Here is a 17,975-nt window from a genome sequence, read left to right as displayed (position 1 = left end):
TTAAATTGAAGAAAGTTAGTATAATGTTTCATTGTGAGAATTAAAGAAAAGATTAAAGAATATACTTAAAAATAAAAAGATATATATGAAATTTGTTTTTATACCGATATCACCAATAGAATGAAGAATGTTTGTGCAGTTATGTTTTTCTTGTATGCATGCTGAGCTTTCTTTATTCGCGTCTGTCTCGCGATTTGTCTTTCAATTATATGTAATCATTTGTAACGAACTATAATCGAAAACAGCACGATTTTAACATTTATTATGCATTTCTTTCAAAATAATTAATTGATACCAACTCACCATGTCGAATGCTCAAAGGGCTGGTAGGGCTCCTCGGATGTTCCGGTGGTGGTTCATTTTGCGGTTGCTGATGTTGATGCTGATGTTCTTCTGAAGTAGTAACCGACGTTGCTCCGTTCATGGTGTATCAACGAACATTCCTCGTTATATAAAAGGCAATATACTGCAACATATTACAGTACCTACCGTTATTATATTTCATTAAATATCAAGCTGAATCGTTGTTACTAATCGTTATTATCCAACGATTATTACTAAATAGTTACTAATCGTTATTATCCAACGATATCCAACACAAAACAACTTAACATCCGAAACTAGCAATGAAAACAACTTATTTCACATATTCCATATTTAACTTCAACGATCAGAACTTCATCAACCATAAAACATTATGAAATCTTCCTCACCTAGTTACGAGACTATATAATCAAGTTCACTCTTCGACACTCGCGCACATCAACAGTTCAACTGTCCAAATTCGTATCATATTCAAAATATTACAAACTTTGACAAATAAAGCACCCATCGAAATTTAGTCTCATGGAACTTCTGACGAAACACTGATTCACCCCGACGGTCCACGAAAACTACCTGGAAACTAAAACCTCCGTGTCTCGGAGATCCAGATCGGCCCGTCAGTTGACAGAATCTTGGAAACCGATGGAACCGCGTCAGCTCGAGCAACGACGACGTATGACGTCTCGAAGTCGGCGTCTCTCGGCGAGAGATCGACGTTAGCTAGGTTCGATCGTCCCGTATCACCGGAGGTCGACGTTGTTGGTGGCTTGCAGAGGTGTCTCGACATCGGGCGTCCCGCGAGCACGGGCCACCGATTGGTCCGTTGGCACTTTTGAAGGCGGGATCAGGAGGCAACGCCGGAAAAACAACAAAAACGAGGAGCGGGAGGATTTAACCTATAGCCGGCACGTTTGACGCGGCGCTTCGCCGACGACGCTCGTCGCGGCGCCTGCGCGCACCCCTTCGCATCGGTTGACGCCTGGCCAAAGCTCTAAAACCCCCACCCTCCCTTCCACCGTCACGAGACGACGCCTACCTTCGCCCACTGAACGTCGTGCAATTGTTGATCGTTGGCTACGTGGTAGTGAAACCCCGTTCTCCGTCTCTTTCTACCCTCTGTTCGCTTTCTTTCTCGTTGCTTCAACCTGTGCTTCTCCTTTATCGGGCTGGGTAGAACGATACCTAGCGTCGCGGTGTTCCTCGCTGAAATCAGATCCATCCACTGCTCGTCCACTGCGACGCTGCTCGTTAAAAAACTGCTCTCTGAACGGTTTGATTTCGGCTAGCGGAAAGAAGGATAGAAGAGGCTTTTTTATAAGGAAGGATTGCTTGATGAAATGAAGGTGGACGAAAGTTTGAATTTTCTGCGATTATGAATGACGATGATTATTGCACCAGTAATGACACGTTCCGCTAAGAGCACATCGTAAATTATTGATAAAAATGTTATAGTAGTGTCAGATTATAATTTTGTATTATTTTCAGAGCATATTTGGAAGTGTCAAAAACAGATCGATTGTAGAGTTATTTAGTTAATACAACTGTCTACGACTCTTTCATCGAAGCTACATTTATTTCACGCTATCTATATACGCAGTAGAGCAACAATTACAAATACGATAAGAAATTTCAGTAATCAGTAGGAAACGCTAAATTTCCCGTGTCAATGTAATACTCGAAATCGCGGGGCGATGTCTTGTATTCCCGCGACGTCGTCAAAGAGTCGTGGTCTGAAAAGACTAGTTAACGGAGCAATTAATCGTCCGATCGAACTTCCGATTCCTGAAGTGTTCCCCCGGACAAATCGAGCGAAATCCACTACCCGGCCGGTTTAGTGGTGAACAGTCGCAGTGGCCTCGATAATAGCAACGAAGTCACCTACCTGGTAGTGGTGGTGTTGATGGTGGTACTGGTGGTAGTGGTGGTGAATTCAGCCGGAGGGGTTGCTAGGTCCGCCATGCTGGATTCCTACCGCTGAACGACCCTGTGGTTTTCCGGTAATCGTTGCCAGGGATGCAGCCAGGCATTTCTCACCCCTCCACGTGAAGCCTCGAGGAACTCGAGACCACGCCCCATAGCTCGAAGGCGGACCAATGACGCCTGGACGTCGCGACGCGGCCGTCCACCAATAGGATTACCCTCTGATACGGTCTTTCGCTTGTCAATGACTGCTGCACGACCACCCTCGCCTACCTCTCGCTGGGGTGCTTTTCAATTTCGGGCCCGCACCCTCATAAACGCAGCCAACCACCCGGCCACCCACTCTAACACATTCGAGCGCTTCGATAGCCGGTTATGTACACGACGGTACGCGAGCGGATGTGTGAACGTACGCTTTACCAAGCTTTCAGGGACGGATACAAAGCGGGTGATTAAAAAAGACGCGTCGTGTGACGATTCGCGGTAAGGAATATCGTGAATCGAAGGTGAGAATCATTAGAAGAAATTGTATCTACCAGGGTAAGGGGCTGATATTTTTCATAATTGGAATGGATGGAAGGATTTTAGAAAATTGAAATAGAAAGATTGGTGTCTGGTTTATATTGTTTCGAAATATATGTGAATTTCAATTTTTTTATTTTTTCTAGAAGTCTTAATTTCTACAATAATTAAATAATCAACCAAATAATTCAGGGATGATGTATGTTTGTAGTTAGTAGACAAACTAAGGATGAATTTTTTACTATCTTAGACTGTCCAACAAATTTTAAAAAATTTCTTAAGATATTTACTTAATGTCTTTATTACATTGTATAGTTATTCATTAAATAAAATGCTTGAAATTTTTGTCAATAAAAATGAAAATTTCTTTCAATTCATGAGGTAGTTTCGCATGTAATTTAACTACAAATGGTTAGATCTACTCGCGCTACAATTATTAATAAAAAATAGGGTCTGTATTTGTTTATTTATATCTGATAATATTTAATAACAATTCGTTTCAAATAAATTCTATATTCAAAGTATTTAATACAAGTATTTTAAAAAACTGTAGCAAACAATTATTGTTGCAAACTCAATTGCATTTAACTTTTTCTATTGCCTTTGCCACATAAAAATTTAATTCGTTGGACTTCGAAAGGTGTCCGTCCAATCATGACACGAGCACGCAGAAACTCGTTTTGCCAGTCATCTGCCGAGATACGAAGGAGGATTCACGTGCAGATAGAGCAACGTAAAGTGCATGCATGTTTATGAATATGCGCGACAAGCGAATCATGTGCACGCACACACGAACGATTTATACGAGAGTGAGTTGGGTCTTCGAACAGAAAGACGTTTCACGTGTGCATGTACGCTCATAAATAGAAGCAACCATCCATCTACTGATTAAAATGAGTGGAATCACATACAGGGGATAAATAAATACAAACGCGCATGGCGAGTGAGAGTGGATGCCCATCACGAACATTTTTCGTGTGTACAGTGGGGGAATATTCGGCCGACGGTTAGTTTGCCAATTATTATTTCAAATAGTTAGTTATTTTGCCAATCATACCCATTTATCTGTGGAACAGAAGTTAAAACTGTGTGAAATACATTTAGCAATTTGAAATGAAAAATGTCCCAAACTACAAAGAAATGAATTTTAATAATACTTCTCATTATATTTCTTGAATAAAAGAGTAAAATACAGAAACATTTAAGTCATAATCTTTATTTTATCAGGTGATATATCATTCGAAGGATTCTGTTATATTACTTATCGTCTATTTAAGCAGAATAAAGTCAACATGAAGCTTTATACGAAAATTGCATTTCACCGTAGGCTACATTAGTCATAGCGCTATTTATGCAATAACGTTCAAGTATACGCAGAGATGAATGTTCACGATGTACAAAAGGAATCACGTTTCCTGTCTAAATATTCTGCTCGCTAAACTGATAAAAGGATCTTCTAATTATAGTACGTTCACTACTAGCACTTAATTAATTAATAGCGCTATATTACATCTGACCAAATTAAAAATATTCGGTCTAATATTGTCCAATAAAAGTTTCTCTTAAACGGCATATTAATCTCATTTTATATATAATATAAATTTTATGTATGATATAAATAGTTATAATACGAACTTTATTATTTCGAGACTACTCTACTTCTAGCAGCATTCGATGTGGCTGGACGATTCGCTTCAAAGCCCGGAAATTCCACTAAAATGTTATCTATAGATTCGCATGCTTTCTCAAACACGGTCATCGTGTCAGGCTCAGCGTCGATCAACACCACCAAATTTCTATAATATTTTACTATCAATTTATTTCGTTTATGAAAGTCCTCGATCTGCTTTTTAATATACTCGAAATTAATGGACAATCTCTCGGTGGCTTTCACGCTTTTCGCCATTAACCGGTCGCTCATCACGGAATTTCGAACGTTCAGCACTAGAACGAGATTGGGGCGACGCACTTCTTTGTCGAATAATTTTGCCTGACACTTCTCTCGGGGAAATCCGCTCACAATGAACCCTTTCTTGTCTTGCACGTGTTGGAGCATCTTAGCAGCGATCAATTCCACTAATATAGCCGATGGCACCAATTGACCTTCCGACAATAAACGCGCCAGCGTGAACGCCTTTTCCGTTCGCTTCGACACCTCGTTTCGAATCACATCTGAGGATATTATGTCATTGAAACCGTACTTCTCTGCCACTTTCATGCATAAGGTTCCTGGAATGATCAATCACGAATTATCGAGAGTTGACTATAATTTCTATCACGCTCGCAATATTTTTAGAAAAAACTTTTCATGGTAAAATTGTTCATAACGGGGTACAGGAATTTCTACGAGGGGATATTTTGAAACGAAAAAAGTAATACAGCACTACTAGCACTTAATTAATACTTATACCAGTAATACAAAAGTAATACTGGTGGCAGCGGTGGGATACGCTCCACTGAGGATTACAGTTGGTATAAATAATAATATACGCTCATAGGTTTAAAGTTTTTCAGTTTATTAACAGAAACATACACATAAACATATACAAAAAGGAAAAAAAACATGGCGGTCGCACGAGACTCACTAAACGAGGACACGATTACGTTGTTGTCGGAAAAATTGAAAGCGTGGGATGAGAATTTTCGCGTACTAACCGACATTAATGCAAGTCTAAGCAGAGTGGAAGAAGACCTGCGTGCAAGTAGGGAATCGAGAGATACCGAAATTCCCACATCGACGCCGTTAATTCCGCGAGGAATAAGACCCATTAATGATAATTTTCAACCAATTAAACTAAAAGACGCGATCGAGTCAGTGCCAGTGTTCGACGGCCATCGACCACCGGTATTTCAATTTTTAAGGGCATGCGAACGAGCTCGAAGTATGGTGCCAAGAAGTCAAGAACCTTACTTAGTTAAATTATTGATGAACAAACTACGCGGACACGCATTTCTCGCCGTAGAGGACGGTGTAGTATTAACCCTGAACGATTTCGGAAATAGGTTAAAAAATATGTTCGGTCCGGGAAAAACAATTAACGAATACAGAGGTGAACTAGCGACGGTGTTTCAACGACCGGGGGAAGAGATCCTAGATTACATAGATCGCGCCAAAAATCTCAGGCTAGCAATAATGGATGAGGAAAGATGCGGATTTGATACCGTGTCCGCGGATGTCCAAGACACTATAGATTGGGACACGGCAGAAGCCTTCGTTAAAGGACTCCCGAACGAGGTATTTATGCGGGTAAAATTAGCCGGATATCAATCCCTAGACGACGCGTTTTGTCAAGCCGTGAGAGCTACAAGAGAATTGAAACAAGTAAATAATAGATCGCGATGTCAACGACTAGGAAACCCAAACAATATAGATATATAGTTAAAAATTTTGGTTAAAATATAAGGTTATATATAATATATTTGGTTAAAATTAATATATTATAAATATAATTTTGGTTAAAAAATAAGTTTTCAGTTTTATAGGAATGATAATAAAACTGTTATTAAGCGTTCCTCTAGACATTTAAATTAATATTTTTGACAGATATATAATATTAAAATACTGCTTTTATTACTCTCGTTATCAATCCTTAGGTTCAGTGAATTCTTCCATCTTTTATTAAAAAAATTTCTTAATATTTCAATGCTTTAAATGTCTTCAATTTTTAAGTATTTTCAGTTTCGAACATTTTAATTTCTGCCTTTGAAAAATTGATCCCGTAAGACGAAACGTAGAGGTAAAAGTTAAAGTCAATGGCGTTATTAGGTTATATGATAGTTGCACGATACTAAGTATAAATAAATTCTGTAACTTTTCCCAGCTCCCGGTCCTCCAATTACGAAGATAATCGGCACTCCTGATTCTTTAATCGCTGTGGTGTCGATACTGATACTTTTCGGAAGAGAAGCAGTCAAAGGATCAGTAGATTTCATACAATTGCCCATGGAAATTGATCGTTCAGAATTTTCTTATAAGCTTAGTGTCATAATTTTCGCCCATAACGACAAACGAAATACATCTAACTATACTATTTATTTGCTAATGTAGAAATATTTGATCGTACATATCCATTTTTTGGAATCACGTTTTCTTCGTTATGAAGTTTGTCTTGAACTGCTAACGTACATAAGACGTGAACTCTTCCAATGTTATTATACGATTAGTCCGTTTTCTTGTAACACACAATATCTTCTTTGCAATAAAATTAGTTACTTTTTTTATTAAAGAAAGTTTCGAATAAAATATACAGTATAATATAAATAGTGTATGGCTATTAATATTAATCCAACTTTTTAAACTGAAAGAAAGGTGTCTCTTAAAGTCTAATTTAATCTATCATGTCTGTAGCAGGATTCCTTCTTCACCGATTTCCGGTATTTCTTTTCGACCGAGATAAGTGTGCTGTGCCTTCGACAGACATTGACTGTTTCGATCGATTATACTAGGATTCCTACATTTCTGATGGTAGATAAAAAAGATCATCAGTGTGATACTTTATCGATAAAATAGTCATAACAAGAATAATAAGCCAAAATTAATATACACTATTACATATTAAAAGAATATTATTTGTTGCACAGACATAATCAATATTTTTATGAATTTGTCGCTACTTTGTACACTAATACTTCGATTCGCTATTACGTTAATCGACTTATGGTTAATCGGCTTATAAATATTTGAATCTATAAATTTCTCACAAGCTCTTCAATATTAATAATAACAAATATTCCCAGTAGAGAAGAACATGATTCGAAAAATTCTTTGACATGCGTTAATTCAATCAAATATCAAAATATCAACGTCGCTGTCTGAATTCAGATTTCAGTGAGAATCCGTGTTATCGTCGCGGGTGGTCATTCGAAAAACGTTGTTACTGTACTTTTATCTCCAAAATTTTTCTATTAGCATGGACAATAAATTATATAAATGAAAGTCTATTTCGGACGGAACATATTTTTTCCAACATTATCTACTTACTTCCTTTCGACACGAAAGCGTCGTAGGAAATAAATTTTGAGTCGATAATTGATAATAACAGAATTCTGAAACTAAAAGTTTCTATTATTTTGTATATTTTTACGAGACGTGTCTGGTGTACCATGAATTTTCAGAATTAATGGTCTCTTAGATAATCGCGTTCACTTTATAAAAGGACTAGGCAGATTAGAAACAATTCTTATCCGATTTGATATGTAGGGCAGCGTAAACGATATCGTTCTCGATACTCGATATATTGGACAAGTGTGAACTCTAAAAGGATTAGATCAAATTTCGACATTGTACCGCGATGACGAATGTTCGAGTTCCACCAACTAATTTACAAATAATGTTAACTCAATATTAACTTACATTAGTATATATAATATATATAATATATATAATTACTTATATATCTAATAATTAAAAATTAATATATAAATATATATAAGTATATTAATATATTATTATTAATATACATACATTTACGGGGGAAAATAAAAGTTTTTACGAATTGCAAAGTGCAGAAATTGATATTCTTTTATATCGTTAATAATAGTGACTCATTGCATAGATAGAAATTACAATACTATGTTATCTTCGGAAAATATTAAAAAGTTTGTCTTTATTATATATTAAATAAATCTCCATTATTTTTCTACTATTTTTCCCTGTAATATTCAATTGTCACTACAAACTTTCCCAAACAATCCAATATTTCACATTGATGAGAGGAAAGCAAACATATCATAGAGGAAATGATAAAAATTCGGATTGTCCCAGTTTTGAAGTGATAGAACATTTTAAGCTAAGGAGGGCAATGCAAAGAAGCGCATAAACACGCGGTTCTTTCAAAGTAAAATGATCGAACGCTCGAGGCTGTGTTCAAGGTGTTACTGCTCATGTACCGCAAAGTTACATAAAAGTTACATACTTGGACGATCACGTTGGCATACGATAACGTGTGCATACATACCTGATTTATCCTCGCACTTAGTTCTTCGCGGTTTGCCGAAATTAGCACCGCACAATCAACCACCGTCCTGTCCATAAAACGAAGTTACGAAGTTCCAGTTCGCGTATGACTTTTGCGGTATCGTTCATGATTAATCACGTGGTCATACGGATGCCGTATTCACGGGATCGCGATGTTCTCACCAAAGTATGCGTAGGTATTTGCGTATTTTATGTATATTTTCGCAACAAAAATTTCACATGTATGATTAGTTGAATGACGTTATTGAAAAATGAAACGTTTCGGTAAAAGTAAATTAATATAAAATTACGCGTTGATGAAAGATCAAGTAAATGTTAAGTTTATAAAATATTCTAATATCGCGAGATATCTTTAAATTAAGGAACTTTCTTTCTATATTTTTAATTGATATCAGCTCGATTGTTACAGTGTGAGTCAGATCGCTGATAAATAACTAATCTACAAAATTAATTAGTAAAGATATAAACAATCATATTTTACACTATTTTAGCAATTTTATTAGCCGTGCAAAGGTCAAGGTTGAAGTATGTTCCGCTTTTCTATCTCTGGACGGATAAATACTCCTATTTAATACGCAAACATATATCATCCACAGTAAGAAGATGTATCTACTACCTTCTCCAAGTCAACATAGCAAAGAAACTACACCCTGCTCGTACATGTATGCACTATACGTACATGCGTAACAGATATCCATAAACTATTGATAACATTAATCTTCGCAGAGCACAATACAATTTTGAATACAATCAGACCATGGCGTATCTCCTCGCGGTGCTTTATTGCCCTTTATAATTTGCAAATTCGCGACGTCCGGGAGAGAGGCCAAGATATCCGTACTCTCATCTGTTACCAGCGCAATAAACTGCCAACTATATATAAATATATATATATACATACGGCTGTATCGCTTTTCGAGATACAATGTACGGCCGAGATTGCGGATTCTCGCAAAACTCGATGACCACGGAGACATAAAACGCTGCTGATAAAGTATACAAAGGTATCTATACACCATGGTCTATAAGTATTTGAAAGTTTCCTGCAATTCGATCAAAAGATAAATACTTTCGTTATATTTTCAAAGTTATGATCGGAGAACGTTTCTTCACTGTTACAATTGGGACAATACAAATAAAACGACAAGAAATATAATAGAAATAAAATAATAATAAGATAGTTGATATTTCATAAAAATATAAACTTTTAGAAACATGATTCAATCATTTTAAGACTCCAACGTAAACAGTCTTGTAACTTTTATATAAATTTTCAAATTAGGTGCAAGTTAATGTAATCGCTAATGAAATTTTAAAATGTTTTATATAGCTCGCACAAAAGTTCCCTACGATAAATATCCAAATACTTTCGTAAGTCACTGTGCTTATGGGCGGTAGCGTAAATACGTTGAGACGGAGTTCACAATGAGGAAATCGTATATTAAATTGACTAGAAAACGGATTAACGGAATACGATCGAGCATAGTTGAATTGAATTGATTTTCTTTCGTATGCGACGGGTTAAGTCTATTAACGTCATGCTGGTTACCGTGACTTGTTTCATAAGCCATAAGCCATAAGCCACGCTCCGATAACATCAAATCCAGCAATAAATTAGGACAATCATAAAAAATGGACACCATCGTTTGATGATGTTTATACAAAGAAAAAATCTTGTTTGTCATTAGAATGTGAGTTCACGATGCTTACAGCAGCGGAACCAGATATGTAGACAAGAATGGGTTACGATTAGAGATTAGAAAACTTGAATGCCAGAGATTAATATGGAAATAGGTTGTAATTAGAGATACAGAATTTAAAATCCTCTTCTGGATGTTGTGGTAAAACCGTTTGAATGTATCGAAAGAGGAAATTGATAAGTAGATGGAGTAGAAAATTGATCGTTGCTGAGATAATAATTTTCTAGAAGACAAGGAATAATTATTTTTATTGATTACTGGAAAATCTAACTCTAGATAGAAAAATGTTATTATACAGAATGAGTAGAATATATGTAGATATTTAGTTTCATAACCCCTTGTAACCCTTGTCAGCGTTGATGAGATTAATAACGCGCAAATTGTCATTTGGTTTTCTTTTTATCGATAAAAATAGAAGAGGGAAGAAGGGTGCTATATAAGTAGATCCGTAGATATATATAATCTTCCTTTTTTGTTTAAAAAATCTTCACTGCCAGAAAGTGCTGATATCGTTGGTTAATATTTAATTTCAGAAACAAGATTCAAATAGAAATAATTAGTCAGAATTTTTGCAAACTACAGCAAATTATTAAATAAATGTTTATCCAGATTTCAAGCAAATATTAGTCTCTATTAATATTAAAAGAAATTTTTAATCACATTAATTTCTCGTTTTTTTATTTTTGTTTTTATTAAATAATTTTAGAATATTTCTACGAAACAATCAATTTTATTTGTAGAATACTTTTTAAAATCCTGTTTCAAGTTGGAAAATACCAAGGCCGAAGGAGAGTCTGATTTTATTCAGAACCAAAACAATGATATACTACTATATAATTTACTGTAACGAAAGGAAGAAAAACATAAAATGTTAATGAGTCGTTTATTAACCTTGATGAATTTTTTATTTGGATTATCTACGAAAGAACAGACATTCTATGAATTATTGACATAGAAAGCCATTTCGCTGTAATTGATTCTGCGTTATAATTATCGAATATCGGGGAATGCGTTGAATGTGAAACTATGGTAGGTAGAATGTGCTTAAGTTTCCATCGGGAATCGATATCTTCCGTTTCCATGCTGGGATCGTGGTGTGTCCAGATTGAATCTAATGATTCCAGAACAGGTTACGCAGCCGCATTCAAAGGATCGAAGCGAGGAAGACACGGCGTTGCATTAACTTTTATCGGTTATTCCCCTAAAATTATCGCGGCCTGTAATTTCTCAAAACGAGCTTCAACGATTCTCCAGTCGTTTCATTGTGATAGAAATACTTTGGTTAACCGTATAACCGTTGATGATGAAGAAATCACGGTCTCCGGTGTGTAAATTAAATCGAAGAATGTTCAGATTGATGCAGGAAACAAAGATTATTATAATCATCTTGTGCTTCACCGTATTTTTACGTATGTTATTTAATTTCGAGTTACCATTAAAATTTATAGTAAGTAAAGCACGTGTTAATTTTATCTAGATTTTATCGTGAAATTTGTTGAAATCTTCGAATTGCGAAATGGGAAGATGTTGAGCTCGGTATAAGGAGCTGAGATCATTGTAATTATCTAATATTTCATCATATCTTTACATATGAGTCGTTAAAAAACCGTATTGACCAATTCTATAAATTAAAAAGTAAAAAGAACGATGGTATTACAAATGTTATCTTACTAAATTTAGCATGAAATTTACGATTATTTATATAAATTGTTTTTTGACAAGTTGAATAATTGAATACTGATTGAATATCCGAATAATAAAATTAAGGAAATCCATTAAGCTTGTCTAGATTTTATGGCAAATTTTTAAAAATCTTTGTATTGCAAAAGGCAATACCGTACGTAAAATAAATTTGTCACTTTTCCCTTTCTCTTTGTGTTTTCACAGAGGTTTTCCTAGATCTACAATACCTAATGGTATTAATCAATGTTCCATTTAGAGCGCCTATTGTACCATCGAGTTGGTGGAATTTATACTAAGGAGACCTTATTCTGCCACGATCAATAAGCAACATAGCATAAATGAAGACAAATAGTTGTCACGACCGGAGGTTGAAAGTAGAAAACATAATACAGAAGCTGGCGCTGCTGATCGAGATTCAAGGATCGATCCTTTAACGGTCATGTATCTAAATTTTAATGTTCAGAATGAATAATGGAGAGATACAAATATTTGACATTCGCATCGATCAATAAGAAAAGCAACAAGTCCGCGGTATAATTTTATACTAAATTTCTCAATTTTAAAACGAAATTACGTTTGATATTATCTTTGATATCAATCTTATTAAACTACATGCACTTAATACATTCACTAACCTAAAATTTAATATCTTTCTAGTTTACAAATATTTCTTCTTAACTCTCTTTTTTTTCAAACATTCTGATTAATGCTATTTTTCATTGACATTAATTTTCATTGGATTAATATAAAATTTATGACTTTAATATAACATAAAATTTAATATTTCTTTGATTTATGACTATTTTTCTTATTTTTCTTTCTTCTTTAAATTGTTATACAAAATTTTAATTAATATTTTTCCTAGTATAATACCATAATTATGATCCATTGAAAATCCTTCACTAAAAAAAAAAAAATTCTCACGGTGCTCCTCAACAATTATCACATTTTTTCTCTTCTAAATTTTCTTAATTTTCTTATTTTCCATCCTCGCTGACAATATCAACCACTAATCACACATTCTATTAGCAGGAGCTACCTAACGAACATGGTGCATCAGTGATGCAGTCACCTATTGGGATGAAGAAACAATCGTCTCATTTTCTTTTAAGTGCAGCCATGAAACGTATTATTACACTAATACAGTGAAACATGAATACAAGTTGTTAATAAACAAACAATCGTGATCTGCTGGTGTAGGCTGAATTACTCAAGAAAATTACTCGGCACGTACGCACGACTTCTGTTTTGATCTCGCTCCATTCGGCACGATATCTAATGTTTCCTATTAGCGTTTTACAACTCAACGCTGTAATTATTATCAGTCGTGTATTTTACATGGTCCTACGAGTTTGCTTTCACTGCGTGCTTTCGTTTTTACTTAATGTCCCGTTCCTTTCCCCACTCCCCCTGTTACCAGCCGTCTCGGTAACGATTTATGTATATGTCGATCGATCCTCGATTTTCTGACTCTGCCGCTTTCCTTCCGCGATGTATCGAACAAATTTATTCATGTAGCAATTGGTTAACGATTGAGAAATAATTTTTACGTGATACGATTCCTGAAATGGTTCGATCGAAGCTTCCTAAATGTAAGAAAATGATAAGCAAATTTAAATTTCGGACGATATTGAAGAGGATTGATTTGGTAGATATCAGAATATTTTTGGTAATTCATTTCAATAAAAATTGTTAAAGGGTTAGATTTAACGTTATTTCATAAAATAGTAAATTTTTTAATATCGTTTGAAGCAAATTTTTCGGGATAAGAAGAAGCGTTTTGCAGTACCTAATTGTGGGGGAATATTGTACTTTATTTTAATAAAAATTTTTATGGCGTCAAACTTGACGTGGTGTTACGAAACCAGCTATTTTAGTATTCAAGATTGGCGAAAAAATCCATATATTTATTTTAAAATTCTTGGAACTTGGAAACTGGAATAAAGTGGCGTGCCGATCAATTTAGAAATTGCAAAAAATCTGAATTAGTACTCTAATTGATTCAGAGTTCTTGAAAGGGAAAGAGCTTCGATGTAGAGGCGTTTTAAAAGCATTTGATCCTACTTTGATTTATTTGAAATTCTTGGAGCATGGACAACGATATAATTTGTCAAGCGTATAATTTATGTACAATTTAAAGAGCAATATATATTATATTTTTTCATAGTCCATTGGACATAATGCTTCGACTTGCGAAATTTGATTCGTAATAAGCATATGACAAATTTCGCTATAAAAGTCTGCGTGTTAGAAACGTGTGGATAACAACTGTCGATTAATAAGTTACAACCGTGAAACGACACTATATCACAAATGCTACAGACAAGAATAAAGGATAAAGTCTACTGTACTCATGTCTATTTATAAACAAAGTCCCTGATATTTTTAAAGAATACATCTTACACTGTCTGGTAATGGAAAATTGTCCATCTAAGACAACTATACATTATTTTATCCTTCAGTCTCTAAATATTTTTTCAACAAATATTCTTGTGAGTCACTACTATAATACATAATGTTGCAGATATTCGTTTAAAAATTATCATATTGCAATTGCTAGTAGAAATTATGAAAAATCATAACAAATAATTATTAATATTTATGATTTCCTACGCTTCAACTGTACCTTCAAAAATTCGTTACTTCGTAAAACATTCGCATGGATCACCCTGTAGACAGAGCACGATTGTGCAGAAACGTCGAAGCTTAGATGGGTGTGTTCCTTTCTCTCTCCCTTACGTACGTATATATCTTCAGCCCCGATCTATTTGCCGAACCACTCCTATCGATGTATCACCGTGCACTCGACGCTGATGCAACTCTATTAATGACGCTAAATGGCGCTCTCGGCATCGACGTCACAAAAGTAGCACACGCCCGACGTGATGTTCAACCAGGGTAATCGTATATTCGTTAAAATGCGGTTTCGACGTGAAAGCGCCTCCAGGAATTTTCATGCGATCGATCGAGCCACCGTTTCTGCAAAGATCGACGACGTGACGCAACTTTATAGGCACAGGTTACGGGTCAATTCTTTTCATTTTGACGAGAAGCCAACAACGTGTCCTGATTTTCCGGTTGAACGCTGCTTTTATAAAAATCGAATCACGACAGATATTTCTAAGAAAATGTTTGATTCGAAATGATTGAAAAATAAGCGATAAGAAAACTTTTGGAAAGTGATGTGAGAAATCGCTGATCTTTAATGTTGTCTTTAAAGCCGCTGATCTTTAATGTTGATCCGCTATTTTCTTGAAGAATTAACAAGGAATATGTCTTTTCTGTATTTGTAAAACATCTAATAACTTCGAATATCTTATTTCCAAATTGTAGGTTGCAAAATATTAAATGTCAAGAGGATTAGAAGATTTAGTGTACAAAATGTACACTGTGAAATTAAGGAATGATTTATTTCGTGATTTTTTTATTCGTTGAAAGCATACAGAGTTGAATTTTGGTGGCTTTTGATTATTGTGATTCGTGAGTGGAGAATATTTCTGAGGCACAATGATTTAGAAGACCCTTCCAAATGATGCCTTGTGTTATAGGAGTTTATTTCCAAAAGTATCTTTCAAAGTAAAGATTATAGATTTAAGATTGTGAAATAATAAGGGATTCAATTAATGGCAGGGCGCAAACGTTTTGCTTATACATTCAAACTGTTCTCACATTATAGATAAACCACTGAAATGTACAGATTGAGCCCCCTATCTCCTACAGTTAGGCTAGAGAACTATGAAGGTTCGCTACTCTAAAACAGTATTAATACTTTCAGAACAATCTAAATTATAGTCACTTACTAAAATTTGACAAGATAGTGAAGTGGTTTAGATGTTTAGATTTTATTTTATTCTGAATAACAACACTGCAAGTGAAACACGAAGAATGGCTTAATAATAGTATTTATCTGAATCTATAACGTTGTCGATATCAACACTTACCACGATACTCTAAGGCAACATTCACGTATTTTTCAAACTTTAGTGAACATGATTATCGTTTCACTTATCACTTTATATCTCAAATAAGGTATTTTTTAACTGTTTCCACTTTTTATTATAATCTTTATTTAGTATAGTGGCATTCAAGCACGGAAATTTTCTTGCACGAAGATGATTGACGTTGTTCCACGTAGCTTAGTCGTGTCGCATTGAAAATACCTTAGATGTTTAGGTCATCGCCTAATATTAAACCGCTGTAGCACCGATTGAGCCGTTGGTAGAGCGGATTTTAGCGATGAATTATGCCTGGGATGTTATTAACGCGTATGAATTGCCCGTTTATTTCCACGCGTTAATAAATAACAGTCAGCGAATCTTAGAAAAATTGGAGCAACCACGGATGCTGCATCGCGTCAAGATATTTCTAAGCGCGTTACGCTGATAAAAGTTGTACGGCTCGCCGGCACAAAGAAACTATTTATGCGATTTGCAAGGTAAATTGCGAGCAATTACTGCAATCTGGGCTTCTGAATGATACGTACGCGGTTGCAGTTTATGTCGATCTACCGGATTCATCGTAGAAACTGAAGCTGCTAATCTCGATGTCCAAAAAAATTGCCTGATTTCAAGATAGCTACCTCGCAAACGGTAGTCACGATTAAAACGAATTCAGTGTCCCTCAAGGTATATGATGCTGGGTGATGATGCACGTGTTACTTCTTTGACGGACGAGTAAATTTATACAAAGTGACACTACTGTCCGAAAGTAGCCGAACATTGCATTTCAACAACATTTGCTTTCGACAAGATGTATTTTAATCAAAAAATTATGGATAAATCCAATCGCAATAATTTTTTTCTTTATAAATATTGGTTTGCAAATTTTATGCAGTCATGAAAAACTTAAATGTGCAAAGATGTGCAGAGTATAAAGAATACATTCCGACACCGTATTTTGCTCTTTCTAATGACGAAAAGAGGTCGTGCTAGCATGGATCCCAAAGAATGTTTTTCTTTTTAAATATACCAGTCGGTATAGTCATTACAGTGCGGTGGATTATAGTAAAGAGCAAGGAGCAAACATGAATTGCATAATGAAAGCTTCTGCGAGAATCGTCAAATCGCCTTGTTTAAAAGATGGCGTTTAGCTTATTCTATTAATGGAACCTCCGTCATTACACTAATTTACAACATAATAAATTACACGCGTTATCACTGCTGATCGGTAAACAGTCACCGGCGCGCAATCTTGAAGAATTTCTGGGAGAAACGCAGACGATGAATATAAAATGTTAATTATTAGCATTCAACTTGACTACAAAATATCGGATAGTTAACAGCGGTTGAGACAATTTAGTGTCAAAATGGAAAGTTAATTTATTAACTAAAAGTTTGTTAGCGAAAGGAAGATTGTCTGCTAATATTTTGCACGTTTAACGTCGTGTTCAGGATAATTTAAAATATTTATCTTACGAGACGTGACTTCGTTATCAGGGATCTCTCGAGTCTTGGTTAATGCAATATTGACGTATTTAAATTATTACGAATGTTTTGAATGACGATTCGACATTTAGATACGGTAGGATGGAAGCAATATTTCGTGATCGACGTGGAGCACAGCTCGCTCCTGTTTCGTTCGTTATTCAACGTGTAAATCAATCGGTCGTTCTCGCTTCAGTGGAACAATTGTGACGTAACATTAATGATCCAAATGGATCGTGTCATCGAGTCAACGACACTGCCCCTGTCGAGATGATAAAAAAGCAGGTAGCTACTAGGTTTACTATGCCATAATTATATCCAACTGTTTTAATGCGGTTTAGCAATTATTTTCAAGCAGGAAGAAGTTTGCTCGGTTAAAAATGTCGTGACACAAATATCGTGATTAATGGAGCAATAAAATAATTA

At 35.3% G+C, this 17,975-nt stretch overlaps 2 protein-coding genes and 1 long non-coding RNA gene across 10 annotated transcripts in view; 1 reads left to right on the top strand and 2 right to left on the bottom strand.

The window, feature by feature from the left end:
- Positions 1-3,192, bottom strand: part of LOC100651432 (photoreceptor-specific nuclear receptor) — a 31,319-nt gene extending 28,127 nt beyond the window's left edge. Inside the window, exons 1-3 of one of the 4 annotated variants that reach the window (XM_048408723.1) lie at positions 2,207-3,186; positions 714-1,606; positions 304-466 (exon numbers count right to left, since the gene is read on the bottom strand). In XM_048408723.1, the coding sequence (XP_048264680.1) occupies positions 304-424 (121 nt within the window). In that variant the 5' untranslated portion in view covers positions 425-466; positions 714-1,606; positions 2,207-3,186. Of the gene's footprint in view, positions 1-303; positions 467-713 lie in introns of all 4 variants that reach the window. The other 3 variants (XM_048408743.1, XM_048408696.1, XM_003393360.4) reach the window with 3 other exon arrangements.
- A 777-nt stretch (positions 3,193-3,969) lies between these two features.
- Positions 3,970-16,531, bottom strand: LOC105666147 (adenylate kinase isoenzyme 1). 5 transcript variants are annotated; one of them, XM_020863825.2, is made up of 3 exons: positions 16,068-16,528; positions 14,753-15,105; positions 3,970-4,995 (listed from the first exon to the last, which is right to left on the bottom strand). In XM_020863825.2, exon 3 carries the CDS (start codon positions 4,982-4,984, stop codon positions 4,406-4,408), a length of 579 nt encoding a protein of 192 aa, XP_020719484.1. In that variant the 5' UTR covers positions 4,985-4,995; positions 14,753-15,105; positions 16,068-16,528; the 3' UTR covers positions 3,970-4,405. The 5 variants fall into 5 exon arrangements, with proteins under 5 accessions (XP_020719484.1, XP_048264879.1, XP_048264911.1 ...); XM_048408922.1 differs by having other exon boundaries at positions 16,287-16,528; XM_048408954.1 differs by lacking the exon at positions 14,753-15,105 and having other exon boundaries at positions 16,287-16,531.
- On the top strand, positions 11,633-14,098 carry LOC125385712. Its single transcript, XR_007225274.1, has 2 exons — positions 11,633-12,657; positions 13,159-14,098. It is a non-coding gene; the product is annotated as an uncharacterized LOC125385712 (long non-coding RNA).
- Positions 16,532-17,975: the final 1,444 nt, after the last annotated feature.

The sequence above is a fragment of the Bombus terrestris genome, chromosome 1 (genome assembly GCF_910591885.1).
Source record: "Bombus terrestris chromosome 1, iyBomTerr1.2, whole genome shotgun sequence".
Lineage (NCBI taxonomy): Eukaryota > Metazoa > Arthropoda > Insecta > Hymenoptera > Apidae > Bombus > Bombus terrestris.
The sequence above is the reverse complement of the archived record's forward strand: the minus strand, read 5'-3'. Positions and strand labels throughout refer to the sequence as shown.

What these genes read in the sequence shown, in the direction of transcription:
- LOC105666147 (XM_020863823.2), bottom strand. Translation starts at nt 6,711, where the DNA reads ATGGGCAATTGTATGAAATCTACTGATCCTTTGACTGCTTCTCTTCCG. An exon ending in AGGACCGGGAGCTGGGAAAA is followed by an intron (nt 4,996 to 6,578) that starts GTTACAGAATTT and finishes TGATCATTCCAG; the next exon opens with GAACCTTATGCATGAAAGTG.